This window comes from Penicillium expansum (genome assembly GCF_000769745.1).
Source record: "Penicillium expansum strain MD-8 chromosome Unknown contig186, whole genome shotgun sequence".
Taxonomy (NCBI): domain Eukaryota; kingdom Fungi; phylum Ascomycota; class Eurotiomycetes; order Eurotiales; family Aspergillaceae; genus Penicillium; species Penicillium expansum.
In genome coordinates, this window is record NW_015971508.1 from 1 (window position 1) to 21,869 (window position 21,869).

Below are 21,869 nucleotides of genomic sequence, written 5' to 3' on the forward strand. Positions count from 1 at the left end.
AAAGGGGATGCGAGGAAGGTCACGTGCGCGCACGTGATATTGACCGGGCACTGGCCCGTTACACTAAGAGTTCCTTATTATATATATTATAGTTAAGCTTAGACTGCGACAACGCCCACGAAAGTGGAGACACTTTTAGCGTCGCCAAGATATATGCGGGCACTCTTGGCAGAGTGGATACTGCCAAGAACTACTTATGTACATAAAATAGCCTAATAGGGTAATTTTTGCATTAATTTTGCATATCGGTGGGCGATGGGCGTCAAATTTCAAAAGGCCCACGGGCCGTGGACACTTCCTAGTGCCCATGGACGGGCGATGTCGCAGTCTAGTTAAGCTCTTATAAGAATTATTTTTCTTAACTAAAATATAATTAGTTAATACTTCCTATCTAGTCCTAATTATATTAGTCTTACCCCTAAAGTATAGTGGGTATTCTAAGTTCTTATAGAGTAGAATTAAAGATATTAGTAATATAGGAGAGGTCTAGTTAAGAGCTTAAAGGAAATAAAAAAGGCCCTATAGTATATATACTAGGTTAAGATATAGTTAATATAATATAAAGGATAGTATAAATAACTAAGGGAGAGTATATAGTAGACTGCGACAACGCCCACGAAAGTGGAGACACTTTTAGCGTCGCCAAGACATATGCGGGCACTCTTGAGTCTTGGCAGAGTGGACACTTCCTAGTGCCCATGGACGGGCGATGTCGCAGTCTAGTCCCCTATAATAAAACCTCGCATGGGTCCTGAAGCAGAGATGTATTCAGTGAGGATAAAGTTAAGGCTTTCTAAAGGAACAATTACTCGAGCCGCGATGCTTGATGGAACAGACACCAGTGTTGCGTCAACTTCTCTGATTTCTGCCACCCAAATATCAGTCGTCTTAATTTCCAAGTTGAATGCACAAAACCACCTAGCCATCCCACGCAAAACCCTGAGGGATCAAGGACACTAGCACGCATATACGATAAAACTTCAATCTTAACGCTATCAATTCAAATTGGAGACGCATAGTTCATTTACGAGAACCAGACGTGGAGGTGAAATTGATGGAATTGAATTGAATTGATCAACAAACATGATGGCACGCATCGTGCGGCTTGTCACGGGCACTCCCGTGATTTGCTCTTTTGGCGGACCTCATCTCCTTGTCACGCATCGGAAGTCATCCTAGCTGGGATGTTCAAGAAACACCTTCATGCCAAGCTTGAATTTGCAGCCTTGATAGATGGCAAGTCCATTATATGTTCATACACGCGCTTCCCTTTGCCCTCGAGGACCTCTTTTGCGTAGTTCTCTAGAGTTTTTCCCTTGATGTCGGGATACAAATCCTTAGCCAGCAAATAACCAAGATACTGAGCGTTTTCAGGTGTATTGTCTCCTCGAACACCGCAGGAGTACCAGTATTGAAGCTGCGCCAGTGTAATGAATTCCACCGAGTCTGCAGCTGGATGAGTCACTTCGACGGCGTGTACCTGGGCAGCGATATCCTCTGCCGTGACCTGGAAGCAGTCAATCATCAGCAGTATTCGAAAACGGGCGATTGAAACTACTTACATATTTGCGTGAGACCTTTTCTCCGCTCACCTTCTCCAGCAGCTCATACATCTGGTTCGGGGTAAACACCTCATTATAGGCGAAGACCATACGGTTCAGCGTTCGTGGGTCCGAGATTATGCGTGCAACATATGTCGCAACATCTCGTAGATCTGTCAATGCAGTCGGCACATTGCCATCTCCAGCAATGCCATCTGAGGTCTCCATAACGGCGTAATCGATGCGGCCGGAGGGGAGACGAGGCAAGTTAACTTGATACCACCAGCCTACATCGATGACAGTGTATGGCAACTTGATCTTCTTGATGTGATTGAGTACGTCCTCTTTCTGCAAACCGTGTTAGAATGCGTATGTCCCACGATCGTGCCCGTTGCATGGCTTACCATCTCCCTTAATAGCAAGGCACCTTTCGGAGGGGCGATAGTTGCGAAGAAACATGGCAAGTATCGCCTAACTCCTGCAGCTTTGGATGCATTAATCAAAGCTTTCTCGGCCATCACACCGCCACCGTAGATGGTCGAGATTACTACGTCGATTCCTGCTAACACTTTCACCAGAGCTTCCTCATCACCTGCAAGATCTGCCGCCACAATCTTGACGCCATCGTTCGCCAAACTAATGACTCCCGGCTTCTGGAGCGACGATGGTCTCGTCAAAGCCGTCACTTCCTAACCATGATGGTGTCAGTATGTGTCTGCCAAACAAATCCTTTGGCGTAAACGGGAACACGCACATATTTCGGATTGGTTGATGCAAGGAGACCTTTGACTATGATGGAGCCAGTCTGACCAGTTGCCCCGAGGATTGCGACTTTCATGTTGCTGCTGTAGTATGATTGAGATATGAAATTGAACTCGACAGCGTCGTGTTTATTATATAGCGAACTTCAGATGTGGGCCTGACAAATCATTCAGTCTTAACAATATGTGGTCTTACCAATATGTGGTCTTACCAATATGTAGTCTTACCAATATGTGGTCTTACCAATCATGTGGTCTTACCAATCATGTGGTCTTACCAATCATCAGGCCTGATATCGTACAAATTACCACCACTACCGCGAAATGTGGTACTTTGCAGAGTGATTGACTTATCAATTAGTGTCTGTTGTCAAATATTAGGTTAGAATATATGGTTGAAACCGGGTATTATACCACGAACATCATGCGACTTCGAGTACCAACAAAAGTGCATAATATAGTTAGTTATCGACGATAACTAACTAAAATGGTGCTGCGGCGGTGCTGCAGCACTAAATTTGGTGCTGCCTTGGCGCCAAGCCATAACGTATTTCACAACCGAGCCGCCACCCCAACCAAAACGCCTCCAGGAATTAGATCTTACTTAGTTTAACCACCCACCATGCCACCAATTCGCTCTCAAAGGTCTAAAGATTTAATAGAGCAAGAGGGTAGGCTTTCTTTTAGCTATCCAGGCTATCAAGAAGCAAGAAATTCATACTGTTGCTGCGGCTACCCGTACTTTTAATCTCCCGCGTTTAACATTACGCGACCGTCTCAATAGCTATACTGAACGAAGTACTATACACGCCAATTTATATAAATTGACTGCAATTGAAGAGGAATCTCTTAAAAAACAGATTCTTTCTATAGAACCTCGTAGAGCAGCCCCCCGGCCCTCTATAGTACGAGAAATAGCGGATCTTCTTTAAAAGTGTAGAACTACTATAGTTCTTTCGGTCGGCTAAGACTAGGTTACGAACTTCTTTAAAAGACATCCTCTTCTCTCCTCCCGATTCTCGAAACGATATAACCAGACTACGATATCGCCCGTCCATGGGCACTAGAAAGTGTCCACGGCCCATGGGCCTTTTGAAATTTGACGCCCATCGCCCACCGTTATGCAAAATTAATGCAAAAACTACCCTATTAGGCTATTTTATGTACATAACTAGCTCTTGGCAGTATCCACTCTGCCAAGAGTGCCCGCATATGTCTTGGCGACGCTAAAAGTGTCTCCACTTTCGTGGGCGTTGTCGCAGTCTACTCAGGGATGTGCTCAGTTTTACTCAGTGATCAAAAAGCGGCAAGAGGTGAGCACTAAAACGGAAAGGGAAAGGTCTCGAGTGCCAGCCATTATCCGGTAGATATGTGAAAGTCACGATTTAATTTCAAACAAGATATGACGTCACTGATAAAGCAACTATACTATATGACCAGGTGAGGGGAAAGCCAAGGAGATGTAGCCCATAGTTGCGCAGTTCTACGACTATAATGAAGGGGTGACTCAAAAGGTTCCGATCAGCAAGTGGTCGTCTTCATTTGTCAAATGACAATAAACAAGAATAATCGGCCGCATTTTGTGGCCTTGTGATGTCTTTTTAGTAGGTCTTTCTAGCGGGTCTTTCTAAATGTCTTTTTAAATATATGTGAAGGCGGTAATTTGTGCAAGAGACTTTTCTATGTATAACTAAGGAAACATGAAATCAACCTTGGAATTCGTATAACGTTCTTGCGTATCCCCAAAATTGGGAGGAAGAGAGGTCGCGGACGAGCTCTAAGCAAGGTAGGGGCTGGGGGAGGTGTTCACGGGGAATTCAAATTTGAATAAGACCCAGTTGAAGGCTGGGTTTCATCTATATCTTTGAGCCCCTGATCCTGGGGTAGGCCCCAAAAAGAAAACTCCAAGTAGACAGAGCATACACCATGTTGCTAAGCCAAAGTATGGGAGCCCAAACCAAATGCCTTGTAATTCATACCCAGTGAAAAAAGGAATGCTAATGCCGGCCCTGCGAACAGGGAGCCGAAAGTTTCTGAGATCCCGATCATCGTATTCATCTTCGACTTATCCCGTGATGTCATATAGCTCATAGCTATGGATCGGCATATGGAGTTCAAGCCCGCCCCTGATGTCTGAAGTATCAAGCCAGAGATTACAAGGCCTATGTGAGGGGCTCCTGTAAGAAGGGTCCCGAATATCACAAAGCAAGCCGAGGCGCGTCCAAGTATTAGGTCCCTGACAGCTGGCCGCATGTACTTTGAAAGCAACTTTGATAGAGCAGGAAACACAACAAGTAAGATGAGCATCTGAGAGATTCCACGAGCTGTAAGGAGATAGCCAACGTCTGCCAACGTCCGGTCAAATCGCTTGCTCACATATTGCATGAGTAATTGTCCATAGGCTAGACCCTCAGAAGTGACCCTGAGATAAGTGACCAGGATCAAAACAGTTGGGAAGGAGCGAAGCTTCTGGATGGATGTTTTAAGACCGGCCAAGAACTGGGGAAAACGTAAAGTGAACGTACTAGTTGTAAGCTCGCCCCATTCTGAGGCATTTCTCTCGGGGTTGTCTTTGAGTGTTATTATCTCGGGGAGGAAGACCAGCAAGCCCATACTGGCAGGAACAGTCAAAGAACCAATAATAATAGGAAGCCAGGGTGAGGATTTCTCCATCAGTCTAGAAGACATCACTGGGCCAGCTGAAGATCCGGACAAGCTTCCAAATGCCATCACAAAATAGGAAATTGTTCTAAATCCATGAATTTCAGTGGGCTCAAGGCCGCTTCATATCGGAACGTAGCATACATATCTGTGTCAGGCACCAGATCCGAAGCCAGTGAATATAGGCTGACATTGATGACAGTGCTTCCACCACCAATGAAAGTGAATAGCGGGCCCAAGAGGACGTATTCGATTGCCAAAATATTGGAGAACTTCAGGACAGCCAGAACATAAGCAAAGTACAGCGCAGTCCCCGTGGTTGATAAATATATGATCGGTTTGCAACCCAACCTAGAATGATATTCAACGATTTACATTGCTGTCCCCTCCAGTAGGTACTTTGCGGAACTCACTTATCAGCCAAGACACCGTATGGGAATGCAGCAATGAGACCTGTTATGACATATTAGTACCCCGGAACCCTCCATCAAGGTACCAGTCGCTGTGGCTGGCATACTGGTCACAGACTCTATCATTCCCACTATAGCGTTGAGATATGCAAGCTTGGATTGGACTCCGTCAGCCTTGCATGTTGCTTTATCGATCAAGGAGTCCTGTCGCTCAATTTCATCCAAATACCGATCGCACAGGTTATCTTCCATCAGCTGAGTCAAGGGAACTTGAATCATCACAGTAGCTCCCGACAAGAAAAAGATGCACAGGGACAAGAGGAAAGTTGCGAGGCGAAATTTCCACGGGCACAGTAGTGATGTGGACCTGCGCTGCCCCAACAGCGGAGCGGTCTCGTTTTCATGATGCATCGATGAGAGGAATAGCAAGAAGACACTAGGTGATTCAAAAATTTAACTGAAGGTCTGCAATCACTGGAGATGAGGGTTGCAAAAGATAGGTCCCAACATGGTGTTGCAAGCTGCCCCGATCTACAGAAGATGCCCGCGACAGGGATGCAATCACGGCATCTTATAGACCTTTGCGCGATCACTGCCGCAGGTTTTCTTTTTATAGGCGAGTCGATCTACAATAACACTCCGCCTATATGCTGACAGATTGCGTCAGTCTTGTTTAAGGCCTGGATTTTCAATATTACACCTGCGACCTGCTTTAGTTGCTTCAGAAAGCGTTCCGAGAGACAGTGAGCTTCCAGCAGCAACCATACTCGACCTTACTAATCCCTATTTCTCTTACTATGTTTCTCTATCTGGGGTACAGTCGCAAAAGTCCAGCTTTCATTCCTGGCTTCAATTGGGCTGTTTGTAATCGTGCTTCTGGATGCCGCACGCGTTCGCATTTTCTGGCTCCCAACACATAGGGCCTATTCAGCTTGTCTCACAACAGCTTTGTCTACCTAAATTAGGGCTACTTAGAAAATACCCATTGCGCCATTTCCACCCAGGGCAGGAAAGCCCAATTGTCTACAGAAAGCATCCTGGAATGCTGGGTCTCGTGACAAACCAGATGTAGCGCATACACCCATTTCAACAAGTTCCATCTTGCGCAGCCTGGCTTGAAGCACCGCGCATGTATCAGCCCAGGCACAAACATTGCCCGCAAGACCTTCAAACAAGCTGTAGGGCTCATCAGGCATGCGATAATCTTTGTCAGAAGATGCAGGCGAAGTGTTGTATGGCTTAGTTTGACGTGCATGCAACATGAACGCAAGTGCTCTCGAGAGGAAGAAGTCACTGGTGAGTTCTTGGCTCATCTCAACATTTGGAAGTGCTGGTAGTTGATTACGCTGGAGATAAAGTGTCCGGGCCTCGTTCAGTGTCTCCGAGTGGTATTCAAAACAATCATGAAGGAGAAGCCATGCCCATGCATTGCCAGCTATGCCATGACACAGACTGCCTCCCTTCGAAAGCAGACCTTCTTCCCATACACGCTCAGTGCCCAGGTATATGGCTTGATCCCAACTTGGATCCCAGTGAGCGTGGGTTAGGGATTTGTTTTTTAAGGCAGCTCCTAGGAGAATCAACAGTCCTGGGCTCCCGTGACATAGTTGAACTAGTTCTGAGGATGACTGCTTGGAACCATATGGAGGTAGTGTCATCGGGAGGTGGCCATTTGTAGATCCAGATAGCTTGCAGAGCGCAGTGATAGTGCCACCAATCACAGGAAGATAGTCTGCAAGCTCTTCTGGCTTACACGAGAGCAGGATGGTTAGAATACCCGCTAAAGCAAATACTAGCATTAGTTTTTGTAAGTCCCAGATAATCGCCTGAAAACTTACTTATTCCATGGACCCTGTACATTGTCTGTTAGCGATCTTATACCATCTAAGATGGCTCGAGATGCACTTACGCCCCAAAACAGTAATGACCCTCCATCCATGCATACATCAATGGATGTGCGTCTTGGGTTTCATGTTTTTCGGTGAATTCCTTGGATCCTTGTCGCCCAGCATCGAAAATCACTCGGATCAACTCAGGAATTGCGCCCAGCACAGGTGAGAGTGCTTCGTGGGTCTCTTGATCAAAGTTATGAGCACGAATGTTCAAAAGGGCCCCAAGCAGCCCTGCTCGGCCAAATAGCATCTCATCTCCGCCCATTTTTCGGCTGTTATGGGTAACAAGAGGTTCATTCTGTAGTGCCCACTGCATGGCCTCATGAAGGCAAGTGATATCCACCCTTGTGATGCCAACACTGACATTGTCTTGCCAATTATTCCGTGCAAACTTACCTAAAACACGCAGAATGACAGCAGTCACAGGCGAAGATGAACCAACTGGAGACAATCGGGAGGCTAGCAGAGGAGTGTCCGGGAGGCTTGATGGAATCCGTTGTAGTGCATAACGACGATAGTCAAGAGAAGCAGCTTTGGATTCTTCTAGCACCGAGGACTGATAATCTAGGCGTAGGAATGCCAGAGCGATACCTTTATCGGGTGATTAGATGATCGTGGCTTTGAGAAGCGGGGGTGGGCCTTGAAATACCGGGGAAATCTCTAAATATGCCATTTGGACGCCATGTTTCAGGCAAGGGTGTGTTCTCCTGTATCAACTCGGCACCATTGCGAACAGCAATCCGAAATTCTTGGAGACTCTCAGAAAGAGTGGTCGCATTAATTGGTAGCGGGGTCAAAGTATTCTCGAAGTATTGCGGACGCTCTGCCATGGTGAATGTTTTATATAGCTATAGGCTGACGAGGTATTTGCTAAGATATGGCGTGATATGAAGAAAGGAAGCTCAGTTATGCAGGTCTGAAAATTTGCCGGTCTGACCAGGACTCCCCACTCTCCGTACTCCGTATTGCTTCTTCCATCATACAACGCACATACCCTGGACGGCTCAGCTAGCCCCAAAACAAATTCTAGCATCTTCTCCACCAGTAACGCTAGTTGCATTCAGCGCAAGATGAAATTATAGTGGGACCAAACATTGGCGTCCTATCAAATCCACCGAAGCTCAGCTACACAATCCGTCCACAATAACAAAACATGCATACTACAGTGGAGTATTTTAATACTAGGATCTTCGATTGGGCGTACGATGTATGTATACGGCTCTTCTAACATATATAAATCCTGATAAACTAAACTTTAATACCGATGGGACCCTGAGGAATATAAACACGCACTCTGTGGACTGCCGCACGCAGGCTACACCAGAACACTATCTCTATAAACCGGTGATTTTCTTTCATTTTTATACTACAATGCGTCTAAAATATCAAAAAAAGGACAACAGTTTTAAGAGCTGCTGTTGTTACATGTTGGATCTTTATAATATATCAATTGTATGGCACAGACCCAAAAATTTCACCCAAACCTAGAGTTCGCACCTTGAGCCAATGCGGCACCCCCTCGGCTACACACTGACAACTTTGATTTTGTGTTGTCTGTCCAACCATTGAACCTCTTCTGGCCCTTGCGATTCAACAGTACTGAGTGCATTGTGCCGCAAGACTCAGGATCACCCTGCTTTGTTCACTTTATGCCAAGGGTCACTGTCATTTCAAGAGATCCGAAAAGAGAGACAGAAACATTCTTAGAAGGGTATGTGGTATTTAGCAATTGTTAGCACTCGATTCTAGTCCTCGAGGCTTGTGTCAAAAGGGGTAATATTATTGGATAGGATATAAGGCTATATCCTATATACTAAATAGTATAGGCTCTGTCTGAAGACTATATATTCCTAGACATAAGTAGTAATTATGGATGGGTGTTAAACGCTAAAAAAAATACCAAAGAAAAAGAGATTCGCCAGATTTCTGGACTTGCAGCAGGGGCCAATCCCAAAGTTCATCATTGCAACGAAAGGCCTCCCGAGACAGTGTAAGGTTATAGGCGCTTTGTAACGTGTGAATGGACAGCCAGATATTACAAAGTCGAGGGAGTCGAGGTCCCCATGCGTCCCTCCTCAGCCATTTTCTCCTTGTTCATGGTGTCAACGGTGTCAGAGCGGGTATCGCTGGGGGGGGAGGAGTCTTTCTCCACAATGTTGGCCTCGTCCGAATTCGTCGTGTCGACAGCATCTAAGAATTGTCAGCGTGTATTCGTCACAAAAACAATCAATCACGTTAAAATGACGACAAGACTTACCAGGTTGAGGCTCCTTGGGCGGGGGACAGTAAAAGCCAACAGCGAGGCAGATAATCATGAGAATAATCTCCTCGAGGACGCCCATGCAGAGATTGACGGTGGGGTTGGGCTCAAACAAGTTGAACCTCTCGATGTCCGTGTAGTCACCCAAGCAGCCGTAGATGGTACGCACGATGAGCAGTGGCGCACAGGCGTAGACTGAGTACAGGATGATCTTCTCGTTGCGAGGCATCTCATTGCGGTAGATGGTCAGGTACCCCATAATGGCCAGCATGAGACCCAAGCAGCCGACGAACATGCCCAATGCAGCTTGGAGCATGGGGGGGATGGTGTAGCTGTCGAGGGCCTTGATAGCGCCGGCGATACCAAGGGCCAGCCCGACCAAGCTGACGATGCTGACAAAGATGAAAATCCATTTGGAGAGCTTGTTGACCGAGACGTTTCTGAAGAAGACATGCCTACATCAGTTTCTAGTCACGCGTAGGTGGATATCAGGTTGCGACTTACACTCTTTGCAGCAAACCCACGGCAGCCAGTGTTAGGGGAGCGATGCCCAACAAGTCGCATGTGATTTTTGTGGTGACAACATCGATCGAGTCGTCAGTGATGGTGATGAGCTGGCATACAGCGCCGGCGATTCGGAGACAGGCGAGGATAATGAGGAATCTCCAACATGATGCCACGGCCTTCATTCCTTGCTGGTAACACAAAAGGATGGCGAGGGCAAGGCAGGGCACGAAGGCGATGAGCTGCAACAACGCGATACCATCTTCATAGCTAAACGCCATCTTAGATCGAGAGGGGCCGGAGCGGCGAATATAGCGGGCAGGTGTCTTGCTGATGGCTGATTGATGGGCAATCTAGATTACAAGGTCAGGGCAGGGATTGAAGACCCTGGAAAAACGGTATGATCTGATGAAACAAGTATGAAGGATAGATAGGGCGAGAGTTGGAAGTTATTCAAACACCAGCTCTTGCCTTGGAGGAGAAAACGATATGAGGGTAATAAATAAAACGTCCAGGGGGAATATAAGAGAGCGGCCTCCCGTGTTGGAGCAGGTGTACGATGAAAAGATTGCAATGCGTTCGGGCTGTGCACTTGAACACAATGACGAACGAGGCATTCAATGACAACTTGAGGGATTCGGGGATCTTCATGTGGAACAACTTAACATCGAGCATACCTCATTAGGAATAGATTCAAGATGTGGCGGCAATAAATGGGTGATGATGTGGATACCTGCCGCTCTGTCGGCTAGTCTACAATGGGACTAGCTGAGCATCACCCCAGAGATCTCCTTGGCGGTAAGGGGTCCCCTGTCATCTTTTGGGCTCTGCCTAGCAGCCTTACGCCGCTATTCCGTTTCCGTCACCGTTTTGTTCCTTTTGCCGAGCTATCCATTTTGGGTAATATTTCCCATCCCCGCAACTCTCGTCTCTTACAACATACCTCACACTCGGTTCTAAAACGCGTATACGGACTAGCCCCATTAGTGAGATTGATCAATGCAACCACGAGAAACACGTGCAATGCCCGTCTCCTTCCTTTGAACAGCGCCTAATTTACGCGTAGTTTCTGTAACAAGCCTATTATCTTACTAGTGCCGACTGCCAGGGACCTCCGTTATCCACCCTACTTTGTCGTTTCCCAGCGGGACTAGCACTTTTCTAGATCGTTACTACACGTTACTACATGCAGACAATGTCAGTCCGGAGGATCATGAATTACGGTTTTGTTTCTACTGTTAGCAAATCCCCCAGCGGAGATCCGGGCGATATCTAGCCAGGAACACTGCTGACAACGTGATGGCATTCCCTCTATATAAAAGAGAACAAGACGGGATGTCTGCTTTGTGGGGATGAACATGTTTTGAAGATCCATCATCTCGGCCTTCCATCGCCCTGGCCTTCTCATTCTTTACATAATTAGCCGGCTTTTGTTTTCCTTTCACCACCAGAAAAAAAAATAAAAGACCAATATATCACAATGGCCGAGACCGAGCAGCGTCAGCTCGCGTATTGGCTGGAGCAGCTCGAGGGAAGCCAGCCCGCCGAGCTGCTCTGCGACAAGCCCCGGCCAGCCATCTCCTCTGGCAAGGCGCAGGTCCACCACTTTGCCCTCGATGACCAGCTTTACCAGGAGCTCCAGGCCTTCTGCCAGACACATCAGGCCACTCCCTTTGTGGTGCTCCTCGCCGCTTTCAGGGCGACGCACTACCGCTTCACCGGTGTCGAAGATGCCACCATTGGCACACCCATCCCCAGCAACACCAACCTCTTATGCGTTCGCACCACCGTCGAGCCAGAGGACTCGTTCTATGCTCTCGTCCAGCGCGTCCAGCAAACAAACAGCGCGGCCTCTAGCAACCAGGATGTCGCCTTCCAGAAGATCGTCTCGGAGCTGCGTCCTGGCACCGCCGACCAGTCCCGTAACCCGCTCGTTCAGACGATATTTGCAGTTCACTCGCCAGAAGATGCCAACAGCCCACGGCTCGACGGTGTGACGGTAGCCACGTCCAAGTTTGACATTGAATTCCATCTCATCCAGGAGACTCAGCGTATGAGCGGTCACATCATCTTCTCGGATGATCTGTTTGAAGCTTCGTCCATCCGCTCCGTCGAGTCCGTCTTCACTGAGGTCCTCAGTCGTGGCCTCAAGACACCCGAGGCCCTCGTCTCGACACTACCTCTCACCCAGGGTCTCTCAGCACTGGCCGATATGGGCCTCACAGATGTTGCACGCACCGATTACCCGCGCGACTCCAGCGTCGTCGAGCTCTTCCGGAGACAGGTCTCTCTCAACCCCGACGTCGTTGCCGTCAAAAACGCATACTCGTCTTCTCAGCTCACGTACGTGGAGCTGGACCGGCAATCGGACCAGCTCGCCCACTGGCTGGTCCAGCGCGGGCTCGCCCCAGAGACCATGGTCGCGGTGCTGGCGCCGCGGTCGTGCGAGACAATCGTGGCCCTGTTGGCCATTCTCAAGGCCAATCTGGCATATTTGCCTCTCGACGTCAACGTCCCCGTTGGTCGCCTCGAGAGCATCCTCTCCGCGGTCCAGGGAGACAAGCTCGTCCTTCTCGGCACCGGCGTCACGCCTCCCGCTCTGCAGCTCAAGGACGTGAGCTTCCGCTACATTGCCCAGGTCCTGGACGAGCAAGGCCAGCTCTTCGCTGGCACTCTGCCGACGCCAACGGCTTCTAGCCTCGCATACGTCATGTTCACGTCCGGGTCAACGGGCAAGCCCAAGGGTGTCCAAGTGGAGCACCGCGGCATCGTGCGCCTGGTGCGCGAGACCAACGTGGCCTCCAAGACGCAGTCAAGTGGCAATATTGCGCACGTTGCCAACCTGGCCTTTGACGCCGCGACATGGGAAATCTACGCCGCGCTGCTAAACGGCGGCACGCTAGTCTGCATCGACTACCTGACGGTCGTTGACCCGGTCACTCTGGGACAGGTGCTGCAGCGCGAGGCCGTGCGGTCCTGCATGCTCACGCCTGCTCTCCTCAAGCAGTGCCTTGCCAGCGCGCCATCTGCTCTCTCCGGCCTGGAACTACTCTTCGCTGCCGGAGACCGCTTCGACCCACGCGATGCTGCCCAGGCCAAGGGCATAATCAAGGGTGACCTCGTCAACGCCTACGGTCCCACGGAGAATACCACCTTCAGCACTATCTACAAGGTCCCGGCCAACGAGAAGTGTGTCAACGGCATGCCCATCGGCGTAGCCATCAGCAACTCGGGCGCCTTTATCATGGACCCGGAGCAGCGCCTCGTGCCTCCTGGCGTCATGGGTGAGCTCATCGTCACTGGCGACGGTCTCGCCCGTGGATACACCAATGCGGAGCTCAACAAGAACCGCTTCGTGCATGTGACCATCAATGGCGAGTCTGTCCGCGCCTACCGCACCGGTGACCGAGTGCGCCACCGCCCTTCGGACGGTATGATCGAGTTCTTTGGGCGTATGGACTTCCAGGTCAAGATCCGTGGTCACCGCATTGAGCTGCCCGAGATCGAGCATGCTCTTCTGCGCAGCGAGTCTGTCACCGATGTCGTGACTCTGGTGTACCAACCTGAGGGTGAGCCGGCGGAGCTTGTTAGCTTTGTCACTGTTCAAGGTGATATCGCGGATGCCGCTGCTCAGCAGGACTCTCAGGACCAGAAAAACGCCGGCGACGGGGGCCGGTCGAAAGAGTCTCTGACCAACAGTCCTCTGCACCTTCAAGAGGCCCAGGTGGTCGAGGCTCAGCTCAAGACAGCGCTACAGGCCTCATTACCCAAGTACATGATCCCTGCACGCATCACCGTGCTGGACAAGATGCCCATCAACGCCAATGGCAAGGTAGACCGCAAGCAGCTGGCCAGACTGGCGAGCGAGCTCGCCAAGGCGACTAAGGGCTCTCGTCAGATCGTGGAGCCGCGTACAGACCTGGAGCGTGCCGTGTGCGAGGAGCTCTCCAGTGTGCTCAACATCGATGCTGTCGGCATCACCGACAACTTCTTCGACCTTGGTGGCCACTCCCTCACGGCCCCCCGTGTTGCCGCGCGCATCAACCAGCGCCTGAATGCAAATATCCTCCTGCGTGACGTGTTCGCTCACCCTGTGATTGCTGACCTGGCCAAGAAGGTTGGCGAGTCGCTGGGCGATTCGCCCCGGGACAAGCTGGACCAGAACTCCGGCGAGGACGAGGCCATTGAGATCGAGGACGAGGAGGAGCTGCTGACCATGCCGCTGGCCACCAAGCTGCGACACTTCAACTCTGTTGCCCGTCCGCAGTGCGTCAAGTCGCTAGGCATCGCCAGCGAGGACATCGAGCAGGTTCTGCCCGCCACCGGTGTTCAGACCCGCATGCTCGTCTTCGTCGAGGAGGCCGAGGAGATGAACATCACCAAGCCCTGCATCGAGCACTTTGTTTACCACGTGCCCGACGAGCTCGACTCCGCCCGCCTTAATCAGGCCGTCGTCGACGTCACCAAGCGCCACGACGCCTTCCGCGCCGTCTGGGTGCAGGTCGAGCACCCCCTGAGCCCCTACGCCCAGTGCATCCTCAACCCTGCGCACCCCCGTGCCCAGCTGCCCATGGTCCACAGCGTCGTGCACGAGTACGATACCAGCCCGGATAGCCTCTGGGAGCAGACCATCAGCAACGCCCAGCGCAGCGCCGAGGAGTACATCCGTCTGGACCGCGTCGGTGCCGTTGTCCACGTCGTGCGCTCCGCCGACAATAAGCACCACGTCCTCATCTTCTCCCTCTTCCACCTCATCTACGACGGTATGAGTCTCGACTTCCTGCGCCGTTCGTTCGCCCAGGCGTACGAGGGCGTTCCTCCCAGCAATCTGCGCCCGGTCAGCATGCGCTTCCCCGTCGAGGAGCACTACAGCACCGACTGGCTTGCTACCAGCATTTACTGGATGAAGCGTCTCGCCGGTGTGGCCCCCTTCAAGGCTGGCCAGACGGTGCTCAAGGGTGCGGTTCCCGGACAATTCACGTCGGTCCGCACCACCCAGGACACCGCCTGCGAGATCCTCGAGTCCTCCATCAGCTTGAGCGAGCTCTTCTCCCTCAGCAAGAACAAGTTCCCCTCGCCCATGGCCATTGTTCAGGGTGCCTGGGCCATGACGCTGGCGCAGACTCTCGTCAAGGCCAAGAGCGCTGGCCAGGAGCCTTCCGCGGCCAACCTCGACGTGCAATTTGGCAGCGTCTTCCACGGCCGCCACAGCCCCGAGGCCCTCCGCTGCGTGGCCCTGATGCTAAACGTCTTCCCCACACGCATCGTCTTCTCAGACGCGTACAAGAGTGAAGAAAAAGGCGGGCCCAAGAAACGCACGCACCGCGAGATCTGCCAGGAGCTGTTCACGCAGTACGTCGACTCCCTGGCGTACTCGGAGATGCCCTGCCCCACCATCGACTTTGCCAAGCTGACGCGCCGCTTCGACAACACTATCATCCTGCAGGCCTACCCCAAGGAGGAGGTCGATGTCGACGCCAGCGGGCTGCCCAAGACCACCATGGAGACCTTGCCCGGGTTCACCCGCGAGGAGAACCTGCAAGATCCCTGGAAGGAGAGCAATCACGGCTACCCGATCTTGATGGAGCTCTGGCCCGGGCGTGACAACGAGGATGAGAAGTTCCGCCTACGTTGCACGTACAACAACCGCTGGCCGGGCTACGAGTTCATGACTCAGGAGTGGGCCCAGGGCTTGCTGCTGACCCTGAATCATGCACTCAATCAGATCTTGCACAACCCTGATGGGGAGTTTGACCCTGTGGGGCTTGTCGAGGCAAGACAACAGTAGATGTTTATAATGAGTGGTGAAATGGGATGATTCTATCCCTTAGAAATCCTGTATATAATTTCGAAATTTGGTTTAGATGTTTGGCTTTGGGGACCGACTGTTTTGTCATTTTTTTCGGTGATGCTTCTTGTTCTTCTTCTTCTTCTTTTCTGTCTTGTAAATCTTTCATGGTTGCGACTATTAGCTTGCTTCATTTCTAGTTCAATTAGATCTTCGCCATTCAATTTAATCTCTGAAGAGTTCAAAGTGCTGTTGTACATTGCGTACCATAAGTTTATTTTTACAAACCTCTTGATATGCTGCATTCTTTAGTGCACCAATGTGCTGTTTATTGCAATAATACGTCCTATCGGATTCCGAAGTACTACAATTACGTCAAACAACGCCATTGCAAGTGGTGCAGTCGTTCCTCTTTGGCCGCCTTGATTGCTGCCTCTAGATAAGACCTACCCTAGACCAAGCAACTGCAGCACCATCATTACCCCGTTCCGATTTATTTTACCTATGCAAGATTTCAATGACTCTTGTGGACCTTGGGCAACTTTCTTCGGTTGATATTGATGTTCTTCGTCATCAGTTTGGGTACTTCTGCTCGTTTGTAAAAGAACCTTTTTGCTCATCGCGAAGAAATTAAGGATGTGACATTTTCAGTTGGGCAATTATCTATCTCGCAAGATTTAGTGCTTGGTGTCAATTCTAAGTAGAGCTCCGCAAAGCCCATAAGGCCCATAGCTAGGCTTTGGGCCCTAGCTTCGGGCCCACCGGTGGCCTATGGGCCTAAGGAGAAGCCCACTGCGGGTTAATGGGCCCATTCGGCCGAGAATTTAGATGCCAAGTAAAGTTGAACCCCCTTTTAAGGGTTTTAAAATTACCCTTCGTTTACCCCCGTTTCTAAGCCTTATTCTAAAGGTAATATTTTGTTGATTTATATCATTTAGAATCAATTACTAGCTATCTCTCTAAATCACGTTTAAAAACGCGAGAAAGCGCGTTATTTAGATCATTCATAAATTACAGAAGTTCACTTGGAAAGTAGCACTACTCCTATGTAACCCTAAATATATATCTTGTCAAAACATTGATATTCACTTTTTTTTCTTCTCGTACTATCTTAACCTCTACCGGTCGGATTTTACTTAAAATATAAATATATACGGCGTACTTATATAGCTATTACTTTATAATAGATACTAAAAATTTAAATTCTATATATAAATGGAAGGTTAGAATACAGCGATTATAAGATGCCGGAAAAACCCCTTTTGAATGGGATTTAATGGGGGCCTCATAGTGCAGGGATGCTACCTAACCAAAAGTTCCCCCCAATAGGCGAGACTACGACTTGCGAGACTTGGACATTTGCACAAACACTTTAAAAAACTCTTCCAGATGAGGCGTTTTGGTTTAACATTTGATTTGTGATATTTGTGTAACCCTATAGTACAGTCTATGTTCTATATGCAGTTTATCGCTGTATGGAAATATCTACAATTGAATGATGCTTCCATACCATCAACTCAATGGTGGACGGAGGTTGCTTGATTCAACAAAGTTGGCAAAATTATCTGCCTGCGTAAGACCTAATTGGCAGCTGATTCTGCGCAACTGGGCGGCAGTCCACGCACGGGTCTCGTGGCTGAGGTTGTGCATGCAGCCCACAGTGAGGAGAACCCAGCAGGCAAAGTAGCCGCCGACGGCCGAGCCGGCGTTGTTCTTGGAGCGCTCATGCTGCTGCTGCTGCTGCTGCTGCGCCTGCAGCTCCTGCGCCGGGGAAGTGCCGGAGCCCATGAGCTGGGGCACGGAGGCGAGCATCTCGTCGCGCAGGCGGACGATGGTTTGGGTGGCCTGGTGCAGGCGGTCGGCGTAGTTGTTGGCGAAGAACCAGTTGCTATCGGTGGTAGCGCCGCGGAGGAGGAGGTGGCTGATGGCGTGGTTGGCGAGGATACGGCAGACGCGCATGCCGTTCCAGACGGAGGCGACCCAGACATCGTGGTAGATGTGGTTGACGTCGCGCTGGATGCGAGTCGGATCGTAGCTGTTGCTGGACGAGTTGGATGTGGTGATGAATTGCCACTCGGAAGGGCACTTGGAGAAGGCGCTCTCGATGCGGTAGTCAATCTCGAACGCCTGTGAGAGGTAGCGCTCGAGGTGCTCAATGGAGATGTTGGTACCCTTGAGAGGACCCGAGAGCATGGAAGTAGAGGCGGGGGAAGAACCGGATGCAGTAGAAGGGGAATTGGAGGAATCGGAAGGGGTTGCGAGAGCGGAGGAGGAGGAGGAGGCGCCGGAAGATTTGGGAAAGAACGAGTAGCCGCCAGGGGAAATGTGCTGGTAGAGATCCAGAAGCTCGACCATGCCGCTGCAGGTGACCCAGTAGGGATCCGAGACGCTGATGGCGTTGGCGGCCTCGATGCGCAGCATGCGTAGGCCCGAGGGTATGGGGGAGCCGGAGCGCAGGCAGTTGGTGATGAGCTGGGAGAAGACATCCTTGAAGATTTGTAGGCCGGTCGAGGTGGAGAACTGGGAGCGGCCGCGCAGGTTGAGGAGCGAAGTGGCACCCTCGATGTGGTGCTTCCAGCCGTCGATAGAGGCCTTGCTGAACTCGTAGAGGGCGAGGACGAGGACAGAGACGATGGTGCTGTCGCGACGGGCGGCCTGGGGGTCGGCGAGGGCGAGATTGACACGCTCCATGGTGCGGGTGTACATCATCATGGACCGGGTCAACAGGTCGGTCTGGCTAGTGGTGCGAGCGAGCCCACTGAAACCGACAGCCAGAATGGCACACTCGAGCATGTCATTGCCGCCGTCGTCTTGCGCCAGCATGGCCGGAGCGTAGTCGAGGAAGCCGGAGGAGGGACCGGACTGCCGAACGACGTAGTGAGAGAGGAAGAAATTGAGACCGATCATGACGAGAGGCAAGGAGAAGGGACGCGCTATGACCTCGGGCTGACTGCTGGTGAAGTTGTTGTGTCCTAGCCGTTGGCGGTCGCCGCGGTTGCTGCCTTCATCAGGGAACTGATCGAGAGCCACATCGTCGCCGCCTACGCTAGAAGCTCCAACACGGGAACGATGCCCAGACACGGAGACAGGAACAGAAGCAGCGGATCTAGGACCGTCGCTCGATACTGGCATGGCGCTGGGCGAGGCATCCTGGTCGAGGGAGAAGAGCCCAGTCTCGTGTGGGTTGAAAGGGTCGTGGAAGCTCATCAACTCGGGCATGAAGTTGCCGCCGGCGAACATCCCGGCTCCGACATCGACGTCGCTCATGTCCAGCATGGTTTCATCGACGACACCGGAGGGGTGGCTGGCGTGATAGTCCGGTGCGAATGTGTTTTGTTGTTGGTTCTGTGCCTGTGGTGGGGCTGTGCGCTCCACCGAGAGGTGGTCGGTTGGGGTGGCGGTTGAAGTCCTCTTGGAGACTTTTGAGCGGGCGCGGTTGATGACCTGGGTGCTTTCATCGCGAAAGATGAGGCTTGAGGGATCTCTATACCCGGGGCATTTCTGACCTGTGCGACAACATTGACCGCATTCTGGGACTGCTTTGTCGCACTTTTTTTTTTTGAGGTTAAATGTAAGCCAAAATGTCTTACTTTTTTTTTCCCTGATGATTTTCTGTCTTTTGTAAAGGGGCGCAAACAGTAATGACTTACTCTTCTCTTCCTGGCGCGACAATTATTACAACTTGTTGAAGGACGACCGCAGTAGACCATGATAGCGATTCTACCAAGAGGTGATGATGATTATGGATGGATAGGTGGGGAAATGTATTAGGCATCAAGCCCAACGCATCGACTTAGTACGTAAATAAGAGAGTGGGGACCATCCCGTTCCGCGTGGAGACACAAGCCCTGGAGGTAAGGCTGGATGAGGTGAATGCCAAGTAACAAGTTCGGATAACGATACGGTTAAAAAAGGACTGGGAAGAGAAAGCAAGACGATAAGACGATTTGAAGTGGGCGAAAAAGGTTGTACCTAAACACACACACACACACACACAATTTATTAGCGCCCGGCGGCTAAGCCCGAAAGGTAGCTATCGTGGTGCAACCTTGGAAATTGGTATGATGTGAGATGATCCCCCGTTATCTGCTTCTAGGTGGCTACATTTATATGTATGTAACTAAGGCCTTGGCACGTGGAGTCTAAGCCACGTGATGGCAACAGTTGCCACTTAGGTACGGAGTATTTGAGAAAGTCTCGTCCTGAGACTATACAAATGTAATGAATATACGGAGTATTGGTTCTCTAGCTCAGAGTGCCATAAAAATCTAACAGTGAATGTTATGCGTTAGCCTTTCTTTGTACTCGCTAGAGGCTAGATTTGAAAAGGGTTGATAATATATACTATACTGCTAACTATTGTGACTCTTTATAAGGCGTGCTTATCCCCGGCTATTTGTGCTTTAGTCGGGATCTCCGTCTCACCCTTCTAGTCGTTCGATATAGAGTTTTCGGCTAGTTTAGCCTCGTTAGCTTAGCTAGGAGGTATCGGTATTTTTCTAACGGGTAAGTAATACTCGAGGAATTAGTACAAGATATCTTGTATATACTAGATTTGCTTTGGATTAATTGTATTTTAGAGTATCTAGAATCTAGCTAGGAGGGAGTTTTTACTAGCTTTATTAGCTTGGGAATCCGCGATCTAAGTTATACACGCTCTATCTATTGCATAGACTTCCGCAGAACCCAACTTGGGTCCAAAATTCCGACAGAGTAGCGTTGTAAAAAAGAAGCAAAAAAAAGCAAAAAAAAAGGAAAAGAAAAAGGAAAAAAGAACAGAAAGATAAGCAACGGCCTAGACCCAAAAGTTCGACACTACTGATCCACCTCGTAAACGAGCTTGAAACCGCTGACCTCCTTTCTCCGAATCATCTCCAATCCTTCCAGGATGCCGGGAAACCCGCCCGACATGACCTTGGCAGGGTGATTTTTGAGCTTGCCCTCGAGCAGGTGCTTCTGAGCGCCGCCGTAGAACTCGTCAGCAAAGATACGCGCATCGGGGTCCGCGTCCCGCCCGTAGGGGGCCATCCAACCACTGCCGCGACCCTTGACGGTGGAGCCCAAAATCCAGTCGGGCTTGACAACCTTGCGAGTGGCCTGCGCCTCGGGGTACGGGTCCAGCGCTGTGTAGCGGCCGCCCGCGCGGCCAATGGCATCGTAGCACAGCTTCATGGACGAAGTGGAGGTGATGCAGTCGATGGCGTATGCCAGGGCGTTCTTGGTGTAAGACCTGATGTCCTTGGCGCAGTCGGCGGACCGGTAGTCAAACGTCTTCTCGGCGCCGTAGGAGAGGACCAGCTCCTCGTGCGACGGCGAGCAGGTGGCGATGAGCCGGAAGCCCGCCAGCTTGAGAAGCTGCAGGGCCATGGTGCCTGTCGAGGTGCTACCACCGTTGACAAGCACGTAGGGCGGGCTGGCAGCCGAGTTGGGCGCGGTCAATGACCCGGGCACCTTCATGGAGCGAAACAGGGCGATGCCTGCAGATGACAGCGACGTGCCTATGCAAGCGGCATCGGTGAAGGACATGTCATCTGGCAGACGCAAAGCCTGGGTGGCCACGGTCGAGGCATACTGGCAGAAGCCGCCGCCGCTAGGTCTCTTACGGTCCATGCTGTCTGCGGTGCCCAGTACCCGGTCCCCCACCTTGAGGTCTTCCCTGGTGACGCCGGTACCAATGGCGACGACGACGCCGGCAAAGTCGAAGCCGAGAATGGCGTTGGGCACAGCGAAGCCCTTGGCCATCTTGGAGTCGACGGGGTTGAGGGCCAGCGCGGCCGTCTTGACAAGCACGGAATCTGGCTCCAGGTCGATTACGGGCACATCCTGCGAGATGCGGAGAGTGCCCTCCTCGTCAACAGCGATGATGGCGGTCTGCGTCTTGGGGATGGAGATGGTCATTGTGAAGGATGGTGGTGCAGGCGGTAGTGTTGGTGACGGTGGTGGCGACGTTGATGCTGTTCTCCTTGTTGTTGTTGATTGGCCAGGGAGAGAAGGGAGAGAAATAAAAGGATTATCGAAAAAGACAAGAGGAGAGAAAGAAGTATGGGAATAG

At 50.8% G+C, this 21,869-nt stretch overlaps 6 protein-coding genes across 6 annotated transcripts; 1 reads left to right on the forward strand and 5 right to left on the reverse strand.

Moving 5' to 3' along the window:
- Window positions 1-1,201: 1,201 nt before the first annotated feature.
- On the reverse strand, window positions 1,202-2,379 carry PEX2_055740 (aromatic alcohol reductase; the record flags this gene model as incomplete). Its single annotated transcript, XM_016742848.1, has 4 exons — window positions 1,202-1,507; window positions 1,563-1,889; window positions 1,946-2,230; window positions 2,296-2,379. The coding sequence occupies 4 exons, from the start codon at window positions 2,377-2,379 to the stop codon at window positions 1,202-1,204; spliced, it is 1,002 nt and encodes a 333-aa protein (XP_016593448.1).
- Window positions 2,380-6,344: 3,965 nt separating this feature from the next.
- PEX2_055750 (lanthionine synthetase C family protein) lies at window positions 6,345-8,095 on the reverse strand (the record flags this gene model as incomplete). The annotated part of the gene is made up of 4 exons (XM_016742849.1): window positions 6,345-7,153; window positions 7,212-7,225; window positions 7,283-7,856; window positions 7,915-8,095. 4 exons carry the CDS (start codon window positions 8,093-8,095, stop codon window positions 6,345-6,347), a joined length of 1,578 nt encoding a protein of 525 aa, XP_016593449.1.
- A 1,205-nt stretch (window positions 8,096-9,300) lies between these two features.
- On the reverse strand, window positions 9,301-10,310 carry PEX2_055760 (uncharacterized protein; the record flags this gene model as incomplete). Its single annotated transcript, XM_016742850.1, has 3 exons — window positions 9,301-9,455; window positions 9,523-9,980; window positions 10,030-10,310. 3 exons carry the CDS (start codon window positions 10,308-10,310, stop codon window positions 9,301-9,303), a joined length of 894 nt encoding a protein of 297 aa, XP_016593450.1.
- A 1,199-nt stretch (window positions 10,311-11,509) lies between these two features.
- PEX2_055770 (non-ribosomal peptide synthetase) lies at window positions 11,510-15,817 on the forward strand (the record flags this gene model as incomplete). Its single annotated transcript, XM_016742851.1, has 1 exon — window positions 11,510-15,817. One exon carries the CDS (start codon window positions 11,510-11,512, stop codon window positions 15,815-15,817), a length of 4,308 nt encoding a protein of 1,435 aa, XP_016593451.1.
- Window positions 15,818-17,329: 1,512 nt separating this feature from the next.
- PEX2_055780 (uncharacterized protein) lies at window positions 17,330-19,346 on the reverse strand (the record flags this gene model as incomplete). The annotated part of the gene is made up of 2 exons (XM_016742852.1): window positions 17,330-19,268; window positions 19,324-19,346. The coding sequence occupies 2 exons, from the start codon at window positions 19,344-19,346 to the stop codon at window positions 17,330-17,332; spliced, it is 1,962 nt and encodes a 653-aa protein (XP_016593452.1).
- A 1,286-nt stretch (window positions 19,347-20,632) lies between these two features.
- PEX2_055790 (zinc-binding alcohol dehydrogenase family protein) lies at window positions 20,633-21,715 on the reverse strand (the record flags this gene model as incomplete). Its single annotated transcript, XM_016742853.1, has 1 exon — window positions 20,633-21,715. The coding sequence occupies one exon, from the start codon at window positions 21,713-21,715 to the stop codon at window positions 20,633-20,635; it is 1,083 nt and encodes a 360-aa protein (XP_016593453.1).
- Window positions 21,716-21,869: the final 154 nt, after the last annotated feature.